Source organism: Malaya genurostris, chromosome 2 (genome assembly GCF_030247185.1).
Source record: "Malaya genurostris strain Urasoe2022 chromosome 2, Malgen_1.1, whole genome shotgun sequence".
Classification (NCBI taxonomy): domain Eukaryota; kingdom Metazoa; phylum Arthropoda; class Insecta; order Diptera; family Culicidae; genus Malaya; species Malaya genurostris.
In genome coordinates this window covers 317,154,201-317,175,876 of record NC_080571.1, presented here as the reverse complement: position 1 = coordinate 317,175,876, position 21,676 = coordinate 317,154,201, and the positions used below count along the sequence as shown (strand labels likewise).

The 21,676-nt window shown below is 38.5% G+C and overlaps 1 protein-coding gene across 2 annotated transcripts in view; it reads right to left on the bottom strand.

Moving 5' to 3' along the window:
* The window catches only part of LOC131431218 (piezo-type mechanosensitive ion channel component), an 83,313-nt gene that overhangs the window by 33,570 nt on the left and 28,067 nt on the right, over positions 1-21,676 (bottom strand). The window contains exons 3-7 of one of the 2 annotated variants that reach the window (XM_058596807.1): positions 15,976-16,071; positions 6,485-6,580; positions 5,915-6,428; positions 5,555-5,843; positions 5,080-5,229 (exon numbers count right to left, since the gene is read on the bottom strand). In XM_058596807.1, coding sequence (XP_058452790.1) covers positions 5,080-5,229; positions 5,555-5,843; positions 5,915-6,428; positions 6,485-6,580; positions 15,976-16,039 — 1,113 coding nt within the window. In that variant the 5' untranslated portion in view covers positions 16,040-16,071. The remainder of the gene's footprint in view (positions 1-5,079; positions 5,230-5,554; positions 5,844-5,914; positions 6,429-6,484; positions 6,581-15,975; positions 16,072-21,676) is intronic. The other variant, XM_058596808.1, reaches the window with a different exon arrangement.

Below are 21,676 nucleotides of genomic sequence, written 5' to 3'. Positions count from 1 at the left end.
TGCCATGCCATTTTTAGTATCATTTTCTTATTCTCAAACTCCAAAAGAAGTTTTCCTGTCTTCACGGATTTCTGTATATTAAAACTAGCTGACCCATCGAACTTCGTCTCGCCCAAAAATCATTTGTTCGAATTTATGTTTTTGGATAGCAGAATTGTCGACTAAGTGGTTAACGTTTCTCTCCATTATTTTTCTGATTAACCTACAATCAACGGAATTCGACAAACATTCGCTTCAGCCCAAAACAGAAATATCACCAAAAATTGTGAAATACTTCTGTTAAGCAAAAATTGAGCAAAGGTACAGATTATCATCTCATCCTTTGTATCAAAGCATTGATCAGAGATCTCTCTAATGGCTTCGACATAAAGGATATAAGGTGCCACGTTTTCTCTTCCAGATGTGATTCTTGCTTTCGGTAATTGATGAAAAAGCTCACTAACCAGAGTTTTGCATTGACAAACTTAACAATATGTTGAAAAGTTAATTTTCTAGAGTTCTTCATTTGGTAGAGTAGGATATATTTACAATTTGTATTTAGCGAAAGTAACCAAAATTACAAAGTATTCATAACAGGCCGTTTTTAGGGAATTATTCATGCTTGAATTCACCCAACACAACAGAACTAACTTTGAACAGTTCCTTGTAAAGCTTTTAAGTAACGACAAAGTTTTCTCAGAAATGCATTCAAGTTGCCAAAAAGTGCCACGCGTACTCTATAGCTCTATTAAAGTGGATAATTTTCAGGTGCTGTGGAACTTTTTGTTGCTTGGTGAGACGACGCTCAAATTTTAATTTGATATTGATCCTACAAATTTGTACATTCTTCACAGAATAATACATAGAAAATGTCAGTCTCAATCCATTATGGTAATCCTCTTGAACATTGATCTAATCAGCAAAATTCAAGGAAAATCTCTTAGTTTGGCCTTAGCGCTTCTACAGCATAATCTTTTCATTGATTAATTCAAACATTTTCAGATTTGTTAAACTTACACTTACAATGAACAAAATTATTCATCTGACTCCATTACACACAATCCATCAACTGGTGAACAATATCAGAACTTTTTCTCCTGCCAATTTCTAGAACAGTATACATTCCGCCAGTCATTTATTTCGTTTTTGTTTAATTCTGAATTTAACCCAGTTTCCTCCCTAACTGCTGTCAAACCGTGCTAGTTTCAACATTGTTGAACTAAAAATCGAATCAGTTTCGAACCTGGTTTCTATATCAGGTTTGTTCAGATCCTCATTGCTAAGTGCGAAACCAACACAGTTTTGTTAAAAAGTGATGAAACTATCCTGAGTCAGTTTCAGTTTTCTCAAGCGAAAACGACATTAGTAAGCAATAATGTTGATACCTAATTAAGCACGCGGCTCCGAATGATGAATAACATGAATCTAGTATGCATGCGAAAACTTCACACAAAACAACTCGTTGCGCTCCAAAAGATTCTTTCTTTCGACGGCCAAGCACTTATGCAACTCGTTGCGCGCCAAACATCAATCGTGGATCTAGCAATCATTGACGACTTTTTCGGTGGAAAATTCCATTGTCCATACAAAACAACTTTATGGATTTTTCCCACTTTTCCGGCAAGTTTCCCTATTTTTTTTTATGTTTTTACAATAGATTGAAAAATGTTATCCGGACTCTTGACCAACAAAAGCAACGATTTGTCGGTGGTTCGCCGAGTTTAAACGTGGTCGTACCGACACAAATGACGCGGAACGCTCGGGTAGACCTGTGGAAGCCGTTACACCGGAAAATGTGAGTGAAGTGACAAAAATTATAATGAAAGATCGTAAAGTGAAGCTCCGTGAGATGGCTGAGATGACACAGATATCATATGGAAGTGTATTTACTATCCTTCCTAAAAAATTGAGCATGAAAAAGGTTTTTTCCAAGTGGGTGCCGCGATTGCTTTCGATGGAACAGGAACAAGTCGATGAAAACAATGGCGAAATTGAACGAATTGGGCTTTGATCTGCTTCCCCACTCCCCATACTCGCCAGATTTAGCCCCCAGTGACTACTGGCTCTTTGCTGATCTTAAAAAATGCTCCAGGGAAAAAGATTTGGCTCAAATGAGGAGGTCATCGCTGAAACTGAAGCTTATTTTGAAGCGAAAGATAATTTTTTTTATAAACATGGTATTGAAAAATTGGAAAAACGTTGGAACCATTGTATCACCCTAAAAGGTGATTATGTAGATGAATAAAAAAAAATTTTGCAAAAAAAATGTTGTTTCCATTGTCTCGGGACTTATTGATCCATGTGTTATACTTTTATGTATTTTTTATACTCGGTGATCAAAAAAGCAACGAATAGCGAGCAGAGTCGAAGCAGTAAGTATAAATTTCCATATCTGTGTAGTTTTTTTCGTTTCTCTATAGACAGGATATAAAATTGCTCAGAACGATTGAAATCTGAAAATAAAATTTCCTAATTTTCAAGGTCAACTTGAACTTGTTCTTGCTCCAACGAACTTGGAGCATCGAAGGATTTTTCAGATGATTCAAGGTGAGCTGCGAATTATCTCAGCGACTTATCCCAAATCGTTTTATATCTCTCTTTTACTTCGAACCGCCATAGCGAGTAGTTGGAAATCTAAGCTATATTTCTAAAAATTACCATTTCGTACCATTTGAAGATTTTTTTTTATATTCAAGGTGGAAATGAAATCAATCCTGGCTTTTGGAAACTCCGGTGCTACATCGCCTGCCAGTCATACCACTCTCGGAGCGATCGGATCACGGCGACTGGCGATGCTAGTTCTGGAAATCATTCAGGAAAACGTATGCCTAAGTCTCCAGTCATACCGGATGGAAATCCGAATGCGAAGAAGACAAAAGGCAAACATTTCGAACGGAATCAAAACGAAAGACTCCATAAGAAACCATCTGGGCGTACGAAACCTCCTTCCGAGGATAATGCACCCAGTTCAACAGAGCGCTTTCAGTTTCGTATGTTGAATGGATTGTCTTTTTAATTCCGAGCTTCAATGGGGGCGAACTCAGGTTCGGGATTATCTGATTTCATCCGGAAAACGAGGACAATTCAACCTGGCTCAGACAGAGGCTCGGAATGAGAAACGAACATGCGGGCGAAAATGGTATTGTGATAGAACCTTACTGTCTGCATCAGAACAGGATTTGTTTCGTTATTCCTTGGAATCCCGAGGAAAAATTGACGGATAATGATGTTCTGAAGCGAAGATATCTGTGAAACCCAGTAGTTCAGACGGTGAGATGGAAGGTTTTAAGAGCGGCTCCGGCAGTTGCAGAAAAACGATTATTTTTCTGCAGTATTGACGATTGCTCTCTAAATCTTCTAAACAAACAGAAATTAAAATTGAACTACGGTTTTTAGAAGATTTCTGTTCGAACTATTCGGCAGGAATAATCAAGACCATTCTAGGTGCAGAATTTACTTCTGGTTATATATTTGACTTCTGTTTACATGTATTGTACGGTCATTATCCTATTCTCCTAAATTGCCCAGCTCCTTCCTTTAAGTCTTTCCTTCCCCTTCATGAAAATGATGATAATACAGATCTTGCGGCAAAACAATCTCCGGCGTCAAATCTCTATACAACAAGAGGAACGTACCATTCGAGCCAATCTGTTCTGATTCCTGAACTCTCAGAGCTTATCGAATCCTTCGAAATTCCTGTTCAAAGTTAAGGCTGACAAAGGGCTTATTTGCCGTTATTAAAAATACGTGAGAATTCATTCCATTCATACATTCCGTATCATCGTTAGAAATATAGATGATAGCTTGCTTCATGAGAAATTTCTCAGGCGGTTAGCATTTTAATTCTACAAAAGAGCCGAACGAATCATGATTCCGTAGTAAATTTTGTTTTTTTTAATTTTGTGGACATATACTTTTAAGAGTAGTTCTGTTAACAAGAATTATTTTGTCATGTTTGCTGCAATTTAAATTAATAATTATGCGCATCGCGTTTTGCATTGAAGGGTATAAACTTGGACGTTTTTCTGTAATTTCGGGTGTTATGTATTCAAAATGCGATTCAGGCCATTGTTACTACTTTTTCTAGGTTATTTCGACAATAATTTCAAAAAAAAAAACATAAGATCGACAACTTTTTAATGCAATACATTCCACAAGTAACACATATAAAGACCACGATAAAAGTACAAACAAAAGTCATGATTTTATGAGAAGACGGAACGATAAATTTCGATATTTTTTTTGGTGTAGCGATTATAATATTTCAATGAAGAGTGATTTGTACTTTGTGAATCATTTGCAATCCTCTATTATCTTCACTGACTGACTGAGATGAAGTGAAACCATTTTTAATTTGTTACAAAAAAAAAACTTTAATTTATGATTTTGTTCAAACTTTGGAAATTTTGACATTACGCGTACACGAAATTTTTATGCCTCATAACTTGTTCGATTGGTTTGCGATGCGAAATTTGGTGTCACTTGTTTGTTTAAAGCAAGATTAAACTACGATAAACTATTCCATAGTGCAGGTTGATGTAAATGTATTCCGAATCATCTGTCTCGAACAGAACCTACTCACAAGAAACTAAACGTATAGTTCATCACAACAACGCTGATGTGGGTACCAATGTCAAAAGTTTCCATTCACACCAATAGTTTTCATTCATTTCAAAGCTGAGTAAGCGGTTGTGTTCGTGTCACGTCAATCAAACAACGAAAACACCAGATTAACGAGAAACCTTTTTCTGACACCTGTCAACTCTCAGTCGGTGTGTTTTTAAAGAAAAATCCACATCCGACACGCTATTCCGTTCAGAAAACAAAACCTATAAGAATGTGTTACAGCATACCTTTAGTTTTACCCAATTGCGGTTGTATGTTCAGCTTCAAATGCTTCAAAAACTAATAGAATAAAACATGCATTACAGAATTAAAGCTAAATCGCATGCATAAATTTACCTCTAACTACATGTGAAGTAACTAAAAGTAATAAAGCTCAATTTCGATACTGCTCTACCGACGAGAATGAAAATAAATATGGATAGTTAACTACGACAGGCTGAGTTAGGACCAGGAAACCAGGATGCACACTATCACCTTTCGCGCAGCTCCACGCCACCGGTCGCTGGTCAGTGTCTTGCGGAGAATGTTTTTTCTATGCATGCGAAATGAAATTTGCCGCTGGAGACGGACTCCACTTTCGAGTTGGTAGAAGAGTTCCTGGCGTTTACACTCCTTTTCCGTCATCTTGTTTTGTTAAGGGCAAGTTGGATAAAAGCGTGTGAATCGACAGCCAGCGGTAGTAGCGAATCAATAGCGGTTGCAACAACAGCCAATTATTGCGATTTAGTATAGCATTTCAATAACAGCCATTTTAGCGCATTGGTACGAATTTTGGGAAAGAATAATGTTAGATCAATTAATGGAAATTCATTCACCCTAACTAGCAATTAGTGACAATCCTATGGAACTACAATAAATACAACTATTGCGTTAGTAACTTGGTTAATCTAGCAAGGTAGTATTCCAGCTCATAGTTTGGAAAGACGCTGGAAACAGTTTTCATACTTACTCTTGGTCTCATGAGAAGTGATGAGGTGATTGATATACAGTAATAACAGATCATAAGTACTACGGGATTTAAATAGTAATCCGAGCCCAGACCGCCATTGAAGTGCACTTCACGGATGTCGGTAACGTTATCACACGACGAGGACAATATTGGCGTTAGAGCAAATATCCGCGCAAGCGTGTCGTTTGCCGGTAACAGCTGCTGCGGCCATGGATTCTGATATGCTAACAATCCGGTGATGTGTATAATTAAAAATAGCAATGTTATCCTTAAAACTATTCCGAACGCTCTGTGAAGAAAATACAAGAAATCATTGAGTCAGTTCTGTCGTATCTAAGTGACGACCGTTTATAGGCACACCTATTCAATTCTTTGTAACAAGCCCACCACGTGGTGGATCCCAAAAATATTACAAAATAGATCCCACTGGGAACCGAGGGTTGTAGCACAGCCGCCAGGCACAGCATTGCGACACTAAGCAACACTCCGAACTTTGTTAGAAACGCCAACTTTTCTCGATTCACCGGATTTGTATCATACCGCAAGGATAGCGATTCTGGTGCTTCCAACGTACTAGGACTGTTCGGATCCTGTTCGGTGTCCATGTCCACGGCTGCCAGCTTACTCAGTACCGCATACACGGTGACAGCCGTACAACTCATTATGATCTCCGGAGAGATCCAGTAGATGACCATCGCCACATCTAAATCCTCGAACTTCACCAGACCGATGTGACGCAGGAGGACTTCCAGGAACTGGCATGATGCGATTAGTTCAAATCCGAGTACTACAAAAACTATTTGGAAAGTTATCTGGCCTAATAACAGCAACAAACTGATTGTAATGTATATCTTGAAAAAGACTCCTGTGGAACCTGAAAGCAATTGTTTGGATTAAAAGCTATTTAAAAATAGATTCAGTTCAACTAACCTTTCATACTTCTTGGCATAGCTACTGGCACAAATGGTAGACATAGTAGGAAGAGCAAGTACGGAAGCGATAGTCCTACCGGCCTCATCAGACAACCTGGAAGAAGACACATCATATTTAAGTAATAATCATGCAAACAACGGTTCTAATGCTATTCTTGACATTGAAGTTGTTGCTAGCCGGATGAACATAAAAGTTACACATTCCTCCAAAAGCTCAAGTCGGACAACGACAACTTAATGAAATAGTAAAAGCTCTTCCTGCTCCACACTTCATTCTAGGATATTTCAAGCAGATTAATTGTAAATTCGGTCAATATTTCATGAAATAAAGAAAATAACTGAATAAAATACCAATATATCATTTCCTCAACATAATTCTGAATAAAAAAATTTATTCAAAAAGTGCACTTATAAAAGAAAGTAAACTATCTAGTCGATAACATGAAATTTCTGCCGGGTTTTTATCGAGTTTGAGGATAGGAATAGTGTTTTTCCATCTTTTAGGGAAGTAATATATTGAAAAACACTACCAAAAAAACACGAATTTTAACCACGTGTATCAATATTGAAAATTCCATCACTACCAGCAGGCTTCATGTTTTCTAAGTTTCCTAATGGTTGATTTAATTAAATGAAAAATAAAACGTCTTAGTAATGCAATTTTGTAACAATAATTGAGTTGAATTGAAATCTCACCGAAATATGATCATATTTCCATTTTCAATAGGTTTCACACAAGCTTTTGAGCTTTTTCGCCGTTTGTAAGAAGTATTTGATTTCCTTCCTTGAGAGCAGAAATTTGTTTCTGAGGTATCTTAAGAACCTTAGAATGTTTTGATGTGGAACACATCTTTATTTTCTATATAGGAATGCAAATCAGAAACTCAAGGAAAAATACATGTAGAAATGTGGTCAGGTTTTAAATACTTACAGCACAGTCTGTTTTGTATCAATTATTAAATTTTTTTCATCATTTGATTGGAAATATTTCTAAGTTTCGATTTGAATGTATCAAGCAACGTATTTTCAATTAACAGATCGGCTGAAAAGTTCGTATCGTTTCTATGAGAGGGCGCCACTAGAATTAAATCCATACCATTTTCAGTTAGTACCAACCTTCAAAAGATACGTGTATAAATTTGACAGCTGTCTGATTATTAGTTTGTGAGATATTGCATTTTGAGTGAAGCTACTTTTGTTATTGTGAAAAAAATGGAAAGAAAGGAGTTTCGTGTGTTGATGAAACACTACTTTTTGATGAAAAACAGTGCCGCCGATACCAAAAAATGGCTTGATGAGTATTATCCAGACTCTGCACCGGGCGAAGCAACAATTCGTAAGTGGTTTGCAAAATTTCGTACTGGTCATATGAGCACCGAAGACGATGAACGCAGTGGACGTCCAAAAGAGGCTGTTAACGATGAAAACGGGAAAAAAACCACAAAATGATTTTCAATGACCGTAAAGTGAAGTTGATCGAGATAGCTGACACCCTAAAGATATCAAAGGAACGTGTTGGACATATTATTCACGAATATTTGGATATGAGAAAGCTTTGTGCAAAATGGGTGCCGCGTGAGCTCACAATCGATCAAATACAACAACGAATTGATGATTCTGAGCAGTGTTTGGAGCTGTTATATCGAAATAAAACCGATTTTTTTCGTCGATATATAACAATGGACGAAACATGGCTCCATCACTTCACTCCGGCGTCCAATCGACAGTCAGCTGAGTGGACTGCACGCGATGAACCGAACCCAAAGCGTGGAAAGACTCAACAATCGACCGGTAAGGTTATGGCGTCTGTATTTTGGGATTCGCATGGTATAATTTTCATCGACTACCTTGAAAAGGGAAAAACCATCAACAGTGACTATTATATAGCGTTATTAGAGCGTTTGAAGGACGAAATTAAAAAAAAAACGGCCTCATTTGAAGAAGAAAAAAGTTTTGTTTCATCAAGACAATGCACCGTGTCACAAGTCGATGAAAACCATGCTGAAATTGAACGAATTGGGCTTCGAATTGCTCCCTCATCCACCGTATTCTCCAGATTTGGCCCTCAGTGACTTTTTCCTGTTCTCAGACCTCAAGAGAATGCTCGCTGGTAAAAAATTTAGAAGCAATGAAGAGGTAATCGCTGAAACTGAGGCCTATTTTGAGGCAAAGGACAAATCGTACTACAAAAATGGTATCGAAAAGTTGGAAGATCGCTATAATCGCTGTATCGTCTCTGATGGCAATTATGTTGAATAATAAAAACGAATTTTGGCAAAAAAATGTGTGTTTCTATTAAACGATACGAACTTTTCAGTCGAACTGTTATATATGATTAAAATTTAGATTAGTGGCGAGCAGTGTCCTATTTTGCCTATTAAAAATCTTCGGCATACCAGATTTCCCTGCCATAGACGACGGTTTTGAAGGAGTAAGCGATATATCAAAGGGAAAGCATCGCTCTGATTGGTCAATCGATGCAAAAGCGAAGCTGTTAGAAGCACGTGAATCTATAAATAGAAGCGAAATTATAGCTAACGTTTCAGTCCTACGCGTAGCATGCTAGAGGTAGGTTGTTGCTAGACAGCAAGACAAAAAGTCCCATAAAACGATTTGAAGCTTTAATTGGTATGCTCTGATCTTGTGTCATGCAAGCTCGGACGAAATTACATGTTATGTCGTTTCACCTGAAAAATTGACAACTACTCCAGTGTAAATTTAGAGTGCTTAAGATTAATTTCTAATTTCTATAAGATGTACTCGATGAATGAGAAAAAGTTAATTGCTTCAACCGGAATCGCAGAATGGTAGAGAAACTTAACGCTATAAAAATAACGCCTCGCATACAAAACTTGAACACCAGCTTGGCGAAGAGAAGCTTAAATCTGTATAAAATGTTAAAAACGACGTATGTAACAATGAGAGATTCTCTTTGTTTACTTTCTCTTTCGATTATTGAGAAATATTCCTGCTTTTTTCGGTAATTCCTCCAGAGCATATTAAAAGATGATAGCTTTAGTTATTATTATCGGTAAATGATTGGAGAGAAGGATTGCTAAGAGTGCCGTAATAATCAAAAGAGAAAGTAAACAAAGAGAATCTCTCATTGTTACATACGTCGTTTTGAACATTTTATGCAGAAATATCCAAATCCTTATCGCAAGCATGTACAAAGATATAATTGCATACATCTGGCATATTGGTGTAATTTCGTCGGCTATAAAACAAAGATTAATCGAGACAAACAATGTTCGGTGTAGGTTCATAATAAATATCAATCTAAGCAGACTCTCGTGCAATTGCGGATTCAAAAGTGTTACGATTGATTGAACTGTTTGATTGTAGATCATTAGAAATTTTGGTTGTCTTGTTCCAAATCAATGGCTCGAACAACCCCATGAGGCTGATCCTTGTAGTTTTTTCAGAAAGGTTTAGAATGAGTAAATTTTTTTCTTTAGCAAAATTTTCTCTCCAGCAAAGAGTAATCGTATATTTAATTTAATTTTGTAAATCCTTAGCTATGATTTTCATAGCAGGATCACGAGAACGTTGATATTGTTGTCGACGATCATTCTTCAAACGAATGAGCAGTTATGTTTCTTTTATGCATTTAAAGTTTTATAAAATTGAAGTCAACAAAACAGTTTTTTTACTGCATCCGTTTTCTTGGAGGAAAAAAGTTCTCATTATAACCCTGTAGGAATTGGAGGGCTGCTAGCTCGTTGCTCACACGTTGTTAACAAAAATGGCATGTAATCAGCTGATTCTCGTAGGTAACCATCGATTTACAAGGATGCCGCCTCCCGCCCTGACCACAAATGACGTGATATGAAATTGCCTTATGAAATCGGATGCGATCTACCAGAGCTGTGGCACAACTATCGTTCTAGGAACGGGATTTGTAGTGTTGGGCAAGATGCGCCAGCGCGTGATTGGGTGAAAGCCAATCAGTGATAGAATGTGCGTATTGAAGATCAAGGGCATCATCAACGTGCATTGCCCACATGAGACGAGACCCGATGACGAGAAGGAAGCATTCTACGCGCAGCTGGAACGACCCTACGACGGCTGTCGACGGCGGGATGTAAAACTTGTTATCGGCGACATGAATGCTCATGTAGGCCGGGAGGCAATGTACAGGCCCGTGATCGGGCTGGAGAGCCTGCACGCGGTAACAAACGACAACGGTCAACGATGCGTAAACTTTGCAGCCTCCCGAGGAATGGTAGTTCAAAGCACCTTCTTTCCCCGCAAAGATATCCACAAAGTCACCTGTAGATCACCTGATCAACATACGGAAAATCAAATCGACCACGTTCTCATCGACGGGCGATTCTTCTTCGAAGTCATGAATGTCCGCACTTACCGCAGTGCCAATATTGATTCTGACCACTACCTTGTCGCGGTTTGTATGCGCTCAAAACTATCGACGGTGCACAATACTCGTCACACAGGAACGCCGGGACTCAATCTCGAGCAGCTACGTAGCATTCGTACTGCAGAGGAATACGCGCAACAACTTGAGTTAGTGCTACTAACGGAAGAGCAGCTTGGGTCGGCGACTCTTGAAGACGGCTGGAGGAACATAAGGTCCGCCGTGAGTAGCACTGCTGCAACCGTTTTAGGTACGAGGTTATCGAATCGAGGAAATGACTGGTTTGACGGCGAATGTCAGCAGTTGGTCGAAGAGAAGAATGCAGCAGGGGCGAGAATGCTGTAACACCGCACGAGGGCGAACGAGGAACGATACAGACAGGCACGGAACAGACAGAACACGGTTTTCCGGAAGAAAAAGCGCCACCAGGAAAATCAAGATCGCGAAGCGGTGGAACAGCTGTACCGCGCAAATGACAAACGGAAATTCTATGAGAAGGTGAACCGCTCACGTAGAGGCTACAAGTCCACAGGCCGAAATGTGCAGAGATACCAGCGGCAACCTTCTCTCGAACGAACGTGAAGTGATCGACAAGTGGAAGCAGTACTATGACGAGCATCTGAATGGCGAAGCACAAGATACAGAGAACGGTACAGGAATCAATATGGGTGCACGCTCAGCCGACGACAGATTCCCAGCCCCTGATCTGTCGGAGATAAGCGAGGAGATCGGAAAGCTGAGGAACAACAAAGCCGCGAGCAATGACCAGTTGACAGGCGAGCTGCTCAAACATGGAGGAGAGGCACTGGCTATCACCAATAACTAAGGAATTCGTAGGGCCGTACCAAGCGGGATTTACTGGAACCCGCGCCACTACACATATTCGCGATAAGACAAGTACTCCGGAAGTGTCGTGTAAACAACGTACTCACGCATCACCTATTCATTGACTTCAAAGCGGCATACGACACAATCGATCGAGAACAGCTATGGTAGATAATGCACGAATACGGTTTCCCGGATAAACTGACGCGATTGGTCAAAGCAACGATTGATAGAGTGATGTGCTACATCCGAGTATCTGGGACGCTCTCGAGTCCCTTCGAATCTTGAAGAGGGCTACGTCAAGGTGATGGACTCTCTTGTATCTTGTTCAATATGAAGGTGTGATTCGAAGAGCGAGGATCGACACGAGTGGCATGATTTAACGAAAGTCCATAAAACTTTTTGGCTTCGCTGACGATATTGATATTGTGACACGCAACCTTGAGAAGATGACGGAAACCTACATCGGACTGAAAGCTGAAGCTAGTTTTTATTATTCAACATAATTGCCTTCAGAGGCGATACAGCGATTATAGCAATCTTCCAACTTTTCGATACCATTTTTGTAGTACGATTTGTCCTTTGCCTCAAAATAGGCCTCAGTTTCAGCGATTACCTCTTCATTGCTTCTAAATTTTTTACCAGCGAGCATTCTCTTGAGAACAGGAAAAAGTCAATGGGGGCCAAATCTGGAGAATACGGCGGATGAGGGAGCAATTCGAAGCCCAATTCGTTCAATTTCAGCATGGTTTTCATCGACTTGTGACACGGTGCATTGTCTTGATGAAACAAAACTTTTTTCTTCTTCAAATGAGGCCGTTTTTTTTTTAATTTCGTCCTTCAAACGCTCTAATAACGCTATATAATAGTCACTGTTGATGGTTTTTCCCTTTTCAAGGTAGTCGATGAAAATTATACCATGCGAATCCCAAAATACAGACGCCATAACCTTACCGGTCGATTGTTGAGTCTTTCCACGCTTTGGGTTCGGTTCATCGCGTGCAGTCCACTCAGTCCACTGACTGTCGATTGGACTCCGGACGAAAAAAATCGACGAAAAAAATCGGTTTTATTTCGATATAACAGCTCCAAACACTGCTCAGAATCATCAATTCGTTGTTGTTTTTGATCGATTGTGAGCTCACGCGGCACCCATTTTGCACAAAGCTTTCTCATATCCAAATATTCGTGAATAATATGTCCAACACGTTCCTTTGATATCTTTAGGGTGTCAGCTATCTCGATCAACTTCACTTTACGGTCATTGAAAATCATTTTGTGGATATTTTTCACATTTTCATCGGTAACAGCCTCTTTTGGACGTCCACTGCGTTCATCGTCTTCGGTGCTCATATGACCAGTACGAAATTTTGCAAACCACTTACGAATTGTTGCTTCGCTTGGTGCAGAGTCTGGATAACACTCATCAAGCCATTTTTTGGTATCGGCGGCACTTTTTTTCATCAAAAAGTAGTGTTTCATCAACACACGAAATTCCTTTTTTTCCATTTTTTTCGCAATAACAAAAGTAACTTCACTCAAAATTCAATATCTCACAAACTAATAATCAGACAGCTGTCAAATTTATACACGTATCTTTTGAAGGTTGGTACTAACTGAAAATGGTATGGATTTAATTCTAGTGGCGCCCTCTCATAGAAACGATACGAACTTTTCAGCCGATGTGTTAGATGGGTCTAGTTTTATTGCAGTCACCTTTATCAGTTAATACTAACCTTAAAAGACAGCTGTTATGATTTCATGATATTCTATCTATTAGTTTGTGAGTTATTGTGCTAAGAGTAACGCTACTTTTGTTATTTTCAGAATAATTGATCAAAACCAAATTCGTGTTTTAATTTTACACTGCTTCTCGATGGGAAACAATACCGTTCAAGCGAAGCAATGGCTTGAAAAGTATTATGGAGACTCCGCTCCATCACAAACAACAATAAAACGTTGGTTTGCTGACTTCAAACGTACTCGTAGAGACACCAGTGGACGTCCAAATGAGGCAGTAATACCAGAAAACATGAAAAAATCCACAATTCGTTTTAAATGATCGTAAAGTGAAGTTGCGTGAGTTAGCTGACATCGTAAAGATGTCAAAAGAACATGTTGATGATTCTGAGCAGTGTTTGGCCATGTTTAAACGTAACAAACCGGAATTTATGTGTCGATATGTGACAATGGATGAAACATGGATTCATCACTTCACTCCGGAATCAAAACGATCGTCATCTGAGTGAACAGCAACTGGTGAACCTCGCCCAAAACGCCCGAAAGCACAAACATTGACTATCATTAACAGTATTTACTGAAATACCATTACCAGTGAAAATCATATAGCGTTATTGGAACGTTTGAAGACTGAAACGACCGCATATGGCGAAGAAAAAAAGTTTATTTAAGCAAGACAACGCATCGTGTCACAAGTCAATCAAAACAATGGCAAAACTACATGAATTGAACTTCGAACTGCTCCCACATCCGCCGTATTCGCCACATTTGGCTTCCAGTGACTATTGGAAAAAATGCTCGCCGATAAGAAATTTCGCAGGAATGAAGAGGTTATCGCTGAAACTGGAACCTATTTTGAGACAAATGATAAATCGTTCTACAAAAGTGGTACGAAAAACGAATTTTTGTAATAGTAAACTTGAAGAATACTGTTTCTATAAACTTGCAGACATTTCTCTCTCTGACTTTTTATAAATTTTTCTTGTAGACATTTAACATAACAGTTTTTACTTGTGATTGACTGGTTGCAAATGCTTTGTCCAATACTGTATACCTTTGTACCTATTGAAACAAACTTCTTTTTTAGAAAAAAAGCATTCAGCTTTGCTTACGACCAACTTGAGGTCATGTATTTACTAACCAGTATCCAATCGAATCAATGTTTACCTATCAGTGTTTTTTAATAAGTGGTACATTATATGAGTATTGATAGCGGGCTGAATCAAAGCTCTCATAATGGTGACAAATTGACAATCCTTACGAGAGACAGCAAAATTCCAGCAGCAGCACCCAAGCGAGGCAATTAGCAGTACTCCACGTGCTGCTTGTTGAGTAAAGTTATGAGTCTTGTTCGGCGTCAAAGTGAAATCACGCAACAAGATGTGATTAATAATTCATCGATGCCGGCCAACTCTATAGTTGATGGTTTGCGCCAAAGTCCACCTGATCGTTGATAGTGGATTTTCATTCATCGTTCATTGACTTGTGACAGTCGGCGATTCAGTCAAAGAAAGGTGGCGATAGATAAGGTGATAATCTTTTTCCCTCGTTTTCTTCGACGGGTTGAGCAAATATTTTTCCTACGGAAACACGTGAAAGCTGGGATACGTGACGGTGACATCGATATGAGGTAAAACATGATTACCGTAACATAATATCGGACTAGCGAACATGGTAAACAGTAAATATTCCTAGACTGTGGTTTATGACGAGAACAAATGTTGATTCACTAGTGACGAGTTAAATCGTTAAGTAAGATTGATGTTTTATGACAAACCATGTCAAACAAGATCATTGACCACATTGAGCCTATGCTGAAAAGAGCAATAGAGGATATAAAAATTAACTTAGTACATCTGCAGACTCGGGGTGCCATTTTTCCATCCGATAAAGAGGTAGCAGGGAAACCGTGCGGCACCAGGAAGTGAAAATCACTGTCATCATTGAATAGGACAACAGAACGAACAAATAAACCGCGTGTTAAAGTCCATTATGTAAGTTGCGCAGAAAGGATAACAAGGTAGCAGAAGGTGGTGATGATGGCGGAAAAAATGAGTCCAACGGGCGGGCATGGCCATAATCCACTTCCTTTATATCCCACATTTTCCTCACCCAACCGGTGAAAGTTGTTTCACGATCTATTTCCTATGCAACCTTTGTGTTTTTGCTTTGTTTTGGCCAGAATCTTACATTGTTTCCATCAGAGCATAAACTGCTACCATTCATAGCGGAAGCATGAATTTAACACTCCGTCTATAATAAACCCCCTCTCAAACATCCCTGCTATTGGAAGGTGGTTCCTTCTACTCAAGACAAAAGCATAACTATGTCAAATTGGATTTCCCATGTTTGTGTCACTCGATGGACTACTGAAAGCATTCCCGAGAATACATCTCACTATCAGCTGACCTGATTTCACATTTTTCAAGCGTATTGTAGTTTGGCTAATCTTGTAAATCATTCACTGGTTTTGTGTTGGCGCTTTGTTGTTTTCCGTTGCCATTGTGCGGGAGGTGTGTCCTTTTATCTGAGAATTCTTTCATACTTACATATTGCCAGAATCAGTGGTAGCACCAATCGCTGAATCACCAAACAGACGAAGTAGTTGGCCATTGTGACACGAAATCCAACTCTCTTCTACACTCCTGAAATTAGATTTGAGAGAAAAAAAAGGATTACTGAACGTGAAACGTGTAATTACTTAATATAATCAGGAATGGGTGTACGTTTGAAGCAGTCACTGTGTTCATGTTACCCGACTTCTCACGCGATATTGACTCCCTAGTGAGCAATGATTCGCAAGGGTGAAAACAATATCAATCTTCGGAAGGCTATCTTATGAGTTACTGGACAGCGCTGCGAAGAACTGTCAACCTCGGCCGGTCCTGGTGCGTGTACGATCCTGCCTACCGGACCTGTCCCACGTTAGCACACGTTAATGCCAACTAGGTTTAATTAATTAATGCATATTAAGGCAACCATAATTTATATGATTAAAACAGGTACCGCTAACATTTGGGTGCGCCATTCCGAAAACGGCAGTTTGGTAACATACGAACCAACTCCAAATCAAATCAAGAGGGGTAAGTATGTTTGTCTAAAATGGGTACAACGGGTTAAGAATACAGCCGCACTGATTTAATGTACTGTGTATTTATATTGCAGTAAATATAATATGAATTTGTCGAAGCAGATTCAAATCATAAAAATTCGTTACGCTTTGGACCGAGATATTTCAATAATTAGAAAACGCTGTTCATCGAAGATAATCTTATCACGATTGCTTTGATTTATTTCACTTTGTGTAAAGCTCAAATTAATTAAAAAATTTAGTTCAACTTTCAAAATTTCGAATATTTTACCTCAATTTTGTATTTTTGTCAAGAACTGATTAGGGATTGGCAAAATATACCTTCACGCAATATGGATAGAGTTGACAGTTGATTAATGAATACTGTTGGGACTGAAAGAAATATGTATTACAAGTTAGAACCACGTTTAGCATATGATATCATCGTAAAAACCAATGATTGGCATTCTGTCCGTAGATGTTGACTTTATTCTTCTTGAATGTAGCCTTCATACAATCACTATAAGTTTATTAATTGACATTTCCAAAAAAGATCTTCTAACACATGGATCAATAAGTCCCGAGACTAACAATGGAAACAACATTTTTTTTGCAAAATTTTTTTTTATTCATCAACATAATCACCTTTTAGGGTAATACAATGGTCCCAACGTTTTTCCAATTTTTCAATACCATGTTTATAAAAAAATTTATCTTTCGCTTCAAAATAAGCTTCAGTTTCAGCGATGACCTCCTCATTTGAGCCAAATCTTTTTCCCTGGAGCATTTTTTAAGATCAGCAAAGAGCCAGTAGTCACTGGGGGCTAAATCTGGCGAGTATGGGGGGTGAGGAAGCAGATCAAAGCCCAATTCGTTCAATTTCGCCATTGTTTTCATCGACTTGTGGCAGGGTGCATTGTCTTGATGAAAAAGGATTTTTTTTCTCTGCATGTGCGGTCCTTTTTTGCGATTTCCTCCTTCAAACGCACCAGTAAGTCAATATAATAATCACTGTTGATCGATTTACCTTTTTCGAGGTAGTCAATGAAAATCACGCCATGCGTATCCCAAAAAACTGACGCCATGACTTTGCCAGCTGACTGCTGCGTTTTCGGACGGCTTTCGTCAGCTGTGCGCCACTCAGATGACTGCCGCTTCGAATCTGGAGTGTAGTGATGTATCCATGTTTCGTCCATGGTCACGTAGTGACGCAAGAAATCTTTTTTGTTGCGAGTAAATAGCGATAAACTGCTTTCTGAATCATCGACTCGTTGCTGTTTTTGTTCCATCGAAAGCAATCGCGGCACCCACTTGGAAAAAACCTTTTTCATGCTCAATTTTTCATGAAGGATAGTAAATACACTTCCATATGATATCTGTGTCATCTCAGCAATCTCACGGAGCTTCACTTTACGATCTTTCATTATAATTTTTGTCACTTCACTCACATTTTCCGGTGTAACGGCTTCCACAGGTCTACCCGAGCGTTCTGCGTCATTTGTGTCGGTACGACCACGTTTAAACTCGGCGAACCACCGACAAATCGTTGCTTTTGATGGACAAGAGTCCGGATAACATTTTTCAATCCATTGTTTCGCTTGCACGGTATTTTTACCCATTAAAAAACAATGTTTTATCAAAACACGAAACTCGGTTTTTTCCATTTTTTAAACAAACTACAAAACGACTTTACTCCAACCTCTATAACTCAGCTGTTTCTGGTCGGATTGACTTAAAATTTTGACCCGTTTCAAGCAAAGGTTAGTACTCTAGAAAGACGTGGTTACTGGTTTACTACGAGCGCCATCTCTGCTTTAGTCTCGGGATTTATTGATCCATGTGTTACATATGGACTCATCGCTGGTGGAATATTTGCAGTATTGCAAGGTGGTGTTAGAACCGGTTATGTGTGCATGAAAGCAAAAAAAAAATTTTTTTTTCACATTCCCCTATCTGAATACCACTTTTCTGTTCTAAAACCCTTTCTGCCCCTTGCGGCTCATCATTGTTCTGATTTGGTCAATATGAAAAAATGAAATCGCATTGCAAATCAATACCGCCGATTGTGCATTCCTTGCACATGCATCAGAATTCGCATTTTTTGTTGTTGAATCGTATTGCAATGTACATATATTGTGGATTTGAGTGGTGCATGTGAATCATTGTACAATGCCATTGTAGAGATAGCATTCGATATTGTGTTCAGCTTGTACGGAGCCGTCCAATGTCATTAGATAGATTCACGTAGCATCGCTATCGTCTGATGGATAAATGGCGGTAAATTATTTACATTTCCTAGCAATCACTCAATGTTTGCAACCAGCAGAGTAATTAGTATTGAAAAATTCATTTAATAATAACACGTAATGATAGAGATTCGCTGAATGTCCGTTCGCTGCCGTGGGGTTAATCGGAAACATTCGACAGCAATTGAGCCGATTTCAAGCGGTGATGTCATATACTAACTAAAAAAGAAGATACGTTGAACTAAGAGCGAGAGTGAAACCGGCATTGAGTTGCTTGCCTACGAAATTCAAACAAAATTATTTCGTTGTGTCCCACTAATAAAGTTTACACAAGCTGGGCTAGAGAGGTGTGTCATTTTACAAACACATGCGATTTGATACACAGGGGCGCTGGATCTGTTTCCCATTTGACTTTCGGTTCCAATAGCTAGTATCAGTTATTGCCATTTAAAATATTCATTCGAATAGAATTCTGTGAACCACTCGAAACCGGCTCAGAATGTAAGTGGCCTACAATCCACGCATTGCGAGTATATTTCAAAGCGAAAGTATTCGCTCTGCGAATATGTGAAAAAACTGACGTATCATCTATCAGTTCGAATTACAGTTTGAATTATTCTAGATTAGGTTAATGTCTCAAGTATGTACGCTTTTCATCTAACGTTTGATTTGCGGCGTACACAGCGAATAATTAATAGTACAGGCGAATAGTTTATTCGCGATGATAATCAAATGAATAAGATTCATACCCTTTCGAGCTCATTTGCGGCTAATTTATGATCTTACCTAATGAGCCGCAGGGCTTCGCATTACCTAATAAGATTGAATTGGATTCCAATGGAAAATTGATTCACACTATTCTCTCACAGTAATACAGTTTGTTTTGACAAGTGCTGCAAGTAGAATTGATAATCATTAGCGATTGAGTAATTTTGAATAAATTCATCTGTTTGGTTTACGGATGTAATATTTTTAAATTGTACGATAGCCTAAACCAGTTTGATAAATTCTTGACCTCATTGTAGCTTCTAAAAACGGCTTAAAATTGGTTGAATTTCTTGAGCCATAATCGAGAAAATTGTTCTGTGTTGGGTACGTCACTTTTACGATTTTCATCTCTGGAACAGGAACTGCCCGCGATGAACAATTTAAAAGTGATCTGTTATCATATCAAAATTTTCTAACCAGCCCATATTTGTCGCAATTTGTCAATTATTTCACATTTACATTTATATCCTTAAAACCATAAGTACTCTCCATGAATCTTCCAAACTTGATCAATGGTTTCGTAGTGGATTTAAAACGCGAACGGAATGAATGAAGTATTGGTTTGTTGGTTACGTCATTTATACCATTATAACTCTGAAACTCGATGAGTTCGCAATAGTCACTCGAATTTGATCTATGTCATCCCCGAGAAAATTGAACTGATAATAAAAAAAACTGTCGGTTACGTCCAGAGATGCCAGGTAAAAATTTCAAATATCTGCAGACAGGGTCTGGAAATCTGAAAAAAATCTGCAGTCAGCAAGTATGTCTTGCTGGCAGCAATTTCTCTATAAAATATGCCACGCAAAACTGACTTGGCGAGCAAAAAAAAAAAAAAAAAAGATCGCAGAAATTTCAAAAGTCTGTAAATATAAATGAAAGTCTGCGAGAATTTCGAATGTCTGTTAAAGTCTGTGAGAATTTCAAAAGTCTGCACAACAAAAAATGTCTGCAGCACTATACCCCAAATCTGCAGATTTACAGACAAATCTGCAGACCTGGCATCTCTGGTTACGTCACTTATACAGTTAACCCAATACAATTCGAACCGATAATTGCTTTCAAACGAGCCTATGATTATTAAAATCAGTTGAACTATCTCCGAAAAAATAGAGTGTTTAGAAAAAGTTTAGAAAGGTGCACTCGTAAATGCGAGTTTTCGGGGCTAGGATCAGAAGCCGGATTTCCAACCCCTTTTTGTACTCTTCATACTATATACATAAAATTTATTGCAGCGTTTGCCATAGATTACTGAAAGGTATAAATAAACTGCCCATAAATCGACGAAATTATAATTGACGATAAAAACTGATATATTTAGAATAACGTGAAACGAAAACAATCCTGGAAAATGAAAGGTGAATTGTGTTAAATAACATAAAAATCCTATATTTATCAAAAGGTGTTTTGAGACCCCCGTCATGTATTATGTAACTCTATTTACAATTTGAAATTATTTTTTGGATGGAAAACAGAGGCACTGCCGAACAAAAAATTAGTATTTAAACTATCAAAGTTCTTTACTCTTATTCGTGGGAACGCTATTGTATATTTAAACTCGAAGTAAGAATATAAATAAACAGAGGCCCTTATTACCGTTCTCACTTCCACTTTCACATTCACTTTATTTACATGTCACTTCACTTGATTTTACCTATTACCAGTATCACGCATCGTGAAGTGATCACTGTGGTGGAAAAAAAATATTTTTTTCAACAAAATATTGGTGGCGTGATGTTCATAATGGCATCAAGTTCATCCAAGTAAATACTTTTGTCTTGAAAGCGACTTCCGTAATAAGGACCTACATTCACTTCACTTGGTTTTCACCGTGAAGTGATACTCATAATAAGGGTCACAGTCACTTCACTTGGTTTTCACCGTGTAGCAGGGTGGCAAGTGAATTAGCGATTTCAATTTCCCGGTTTTTTCCCTGTTTTCCCGGTGCGCGAGACTAAAAATTCCCGGTTTTTTAACATGTCCAAAAAACATCGAGAGTTGAGAAATAAAGATTTTTCGGTTATCTCCTTGGAACTACGATTCAAACTCCCATCCACAGTTTGTCTAAATGAACTATTCAATCTTTTTCAAAACTACCACTGAATCAGTCTTTTAGAGGCTATCTGAAAAATCAGTCCTTCTTAAAACTTATACAAGTTAGGGGCT